The 2500-nt window shown below is 49.7% G+C and overlaps 1 protein-coding gene across 5 annotated transcripts in view; it reads left to right on the top strand.

Moving 5' to 3' along the window:
* fgd4a (FYVE, RhoGEF and PH domain containing 4a) overlaps positions 1-2500 on the top strand; it is a 49678-nt gene that overhangs the window by 6721 nt on the left and 40457 nt on the right. For 2 of the 5 annotated variants that reach the window (XM_084672990.1, XM_084672989.1), the window contains exon 1: positions 938-1069. The exons of 1 other annotated variant lie outside the window; for it this stretch is intronic. In XM_084672990.1, the coding sequence (XP_084529116.1) occupies positions 1030-1069 (40 nt within the window). In that variant the 5' untranslated portion in view covers positions 938-1029. Of the gene's footprint in view, positions 1-742; positions 908-937; positions 1070-2500 lie in introns of those variants that run through there. 2 more of the 5 variants (XM_084672988.1, XM_084672992.1) reach the window with 2 other exon arrangements.

Below are 2500 nucleotides of genomic sequence, written 5' to 3'. Positions count from 1 at the left end.
GGAAGGAGAGATGAGAGAGAGGAAGGAGAGATGAGAGAGAGGAAGGAGAGATGAGAGAGAGGAAGGAGAGATGAGAGAGAGGAAGGAGAGATGAGAGAGAGGAAGGAGAGATGAGAGAGAGGAAGGAGAGAGAAGAATAGAGGAGAGAGAGAGGAAAGCGTGAAGGAGAGAGGTGACTGATCCCAGTCTGTTTGTATAAAAATGTATTGGGTAAAGAGAGAGAAGTGTAATGACACACATCCGGCCGTGGTGGGGGTGCGTTTGTTATTGAGCCGGATGGTTGCTCAAGCATGCTGTTATTCAAGTTAAGATCTACATTATAATGTGTTTGTTATTTTCCAGAGGACTTCAGATCCCCTGATACAATGGCAGCTTATCTCATTGAGTCAGAACCACAGACCTGGGTCGAGTCAGAACCACAGACCTGGGCTGAGTCAGAACCACAGACCTGGGCCGAGTCATGGGTATCAAACCCAGCTGTGACAGACTGTGCATGGTTCTGGTCCCCCCTCCTCTCTCTCTCTCTCTCTCTCTCTCTCTCTCTCTCTCTCTCTCTCTCTCTCTCTCTCTCTCTCACTCTCACTCTCTCTCTCGGTCAGCCCCCAGCCCAACCCCAGCCTCATTGTTTAACTGCCTCTGGAAAGAAAAGAGGAAGTGAGGTAGGCGAGAGAGAGAGAGAGGTGTATTTTCGGCCACCATTCATGTGCAGGAAGTGTGTTGCCTCAGTAGATGTGCACTTTTGCCCATTTCAGACTCCGTCTTTCTCTCCCTCCCTCCCTCGTTCTCTGTCTCTACCTATACCGGATCTTACCCTGACACAACATCTCCCTTACCGCTAGCGACAACCTGGACATGGACTTCCTAGCTAGCGGCTACCGGAGGTACCGGCCGCAGTCCTGCTGCTCGGGTAGGTGAGGGCGTGGAGGAGAGACCAGTGCTTGGTGGCTGGATACTCAGCCGGCAGGACTGAAATATTGGTTTTGACTAAAAGATAAGCTGTTGACTTTGGATATATTTGGTTTTGGGGAAATGAACCGTCGACGGAAGTATTGGTTTTGGAGATGGACAGGTAAAGAAATATGTTTGCGGTCTGTTTTTGAGACGGTTTAAAGATCTGAGGGGATCTGTCTTCTACCTCCTGTGTTCCCTTCTACCTTTGACTCTTTTAATGTCCTCTCATCCCTCTCTCCATCCACCCCTCTGCTCCGGTCCTCACCCCTCCTCTGTTTTCTGAGATTAAGTGACATTTCAGTTAATCTTGTTCCTCTAGCAGCAAACAGGGCCCTTCTCTGGTATTTCTGGCAGCTTTCCCAGACATCAGATGGCCGGTTGATTTTCCACTCATCTGCTGTTATGCTGCACTCTGACCATATGGTTTTAGAAGTGACAGACCCTGCAAACATGACTGAATTACCCTGAGAGCTGGGGGAAAGAGACCGAGGAGACCAGTAACCCAGGCCTCCCCAGTTGACTGTGTTCGGTTCAGTAACTACTGCTGCTATCTGAGGAGAGAAGTAACAGATGTAAATAACTAAATGTAGTGGAAGTAAACCACATGCAACGGGCAACAATGAGAATGCCGGTGTGTAGAAAGTGTCAGACAAACTGTCATGGTTGTACTTTAGTTTAGCCGTGTGCATGTGAGAGAGTTTGGGAGAGTGTGTGAGAGTATGTTAAAGACAGAATGTGTGAGAGAGAGTGAGAGAGAGAGTGTGTGTGTGAGAGAGAGAGAGAGAGAGAGAGAGACAGAGAGAGAGAGAGAGAGAGACAGAGAGAGAGAGTGAGAGAGAGAGTGAGAGAGAGAGAGTGAGAGAGAGTGTGTGAAAGAGAGTGTGTGTGTGAGAGAGAGAGAGAGAGAGAGAGAGAGAGAGAGAGAGAGAGAGAGAGAGAGAGAGAGAGAGAGAGAGAGAGAGAGAGAGAGAGAGAGAGAGAGAGAGAGAGAGAGAGAGAGAGAGGAGAGAGAGAGAGAGAGAGAGAGAGAGAGAGAGAGAGAGAGAGAGAGAGAGACAGAGAGAGAGAGTGAGAGAGAGAGTGAGAGAGAGAGAGAGAGAGAGAGAGAGAGAGAGAGAGAGAGAGAGAGAGGAGAGAGAAAGAGAGGGAGGAGAGAGAGAGAGAGAGAGAGAGAGAGAGAGAGAGAGAGAGAGAGAGAGAGAGAGAGAGAGAGAGAGAGAGAGAGAGAGAGAGAGAGAGAGGAGAGGGAGAGAGAGAGAGAGAGAGGGGGGTGGGCAGAAGACTATGTGTAGCTGCCAGCCTGGGAAAGTGAAAGACAGTGTTGTTGTTTTGAACCCTGGGAATCAGCCCCTCTTCCTGGGAATCAGCCCCTCTTCCTGGCCCCTCATCCAGCCTCCTTGTCCCCTTGGCAACATCCCAGATGGCCCATTACCCATTTGGGTGGGTGAGTGAATGAGTGAGTGAGTGTGTGAGTGTGTGAGTGAGTGAGTGAGTGGTAGAGGGAGAGTCATGGTTTGTCTGTGAGATGTTTTGGAGCGTAGGGTGCATG

Source organism: Hypomesus nipponensis, chromosome 14, assembly GCF_054491055.1.
Source record: "Hypomesus nipponensis isolate SF chromosome 14, ASM5449105v1, whole genome shotgun sequence".
In the NCBI taxonomy this organism is placed as follows: domain Eukaryota; kingdom Metazoa; phylum Chordata; class Actinopteri; order Osmeriformes; family Osmeridae; genus Hypomesus; species Hypomesus nipponensis.
Note: the sequence above shows the minus strand (reverse complement) of the source record. Positions and strands in the feature narration are given on the sequence as shown.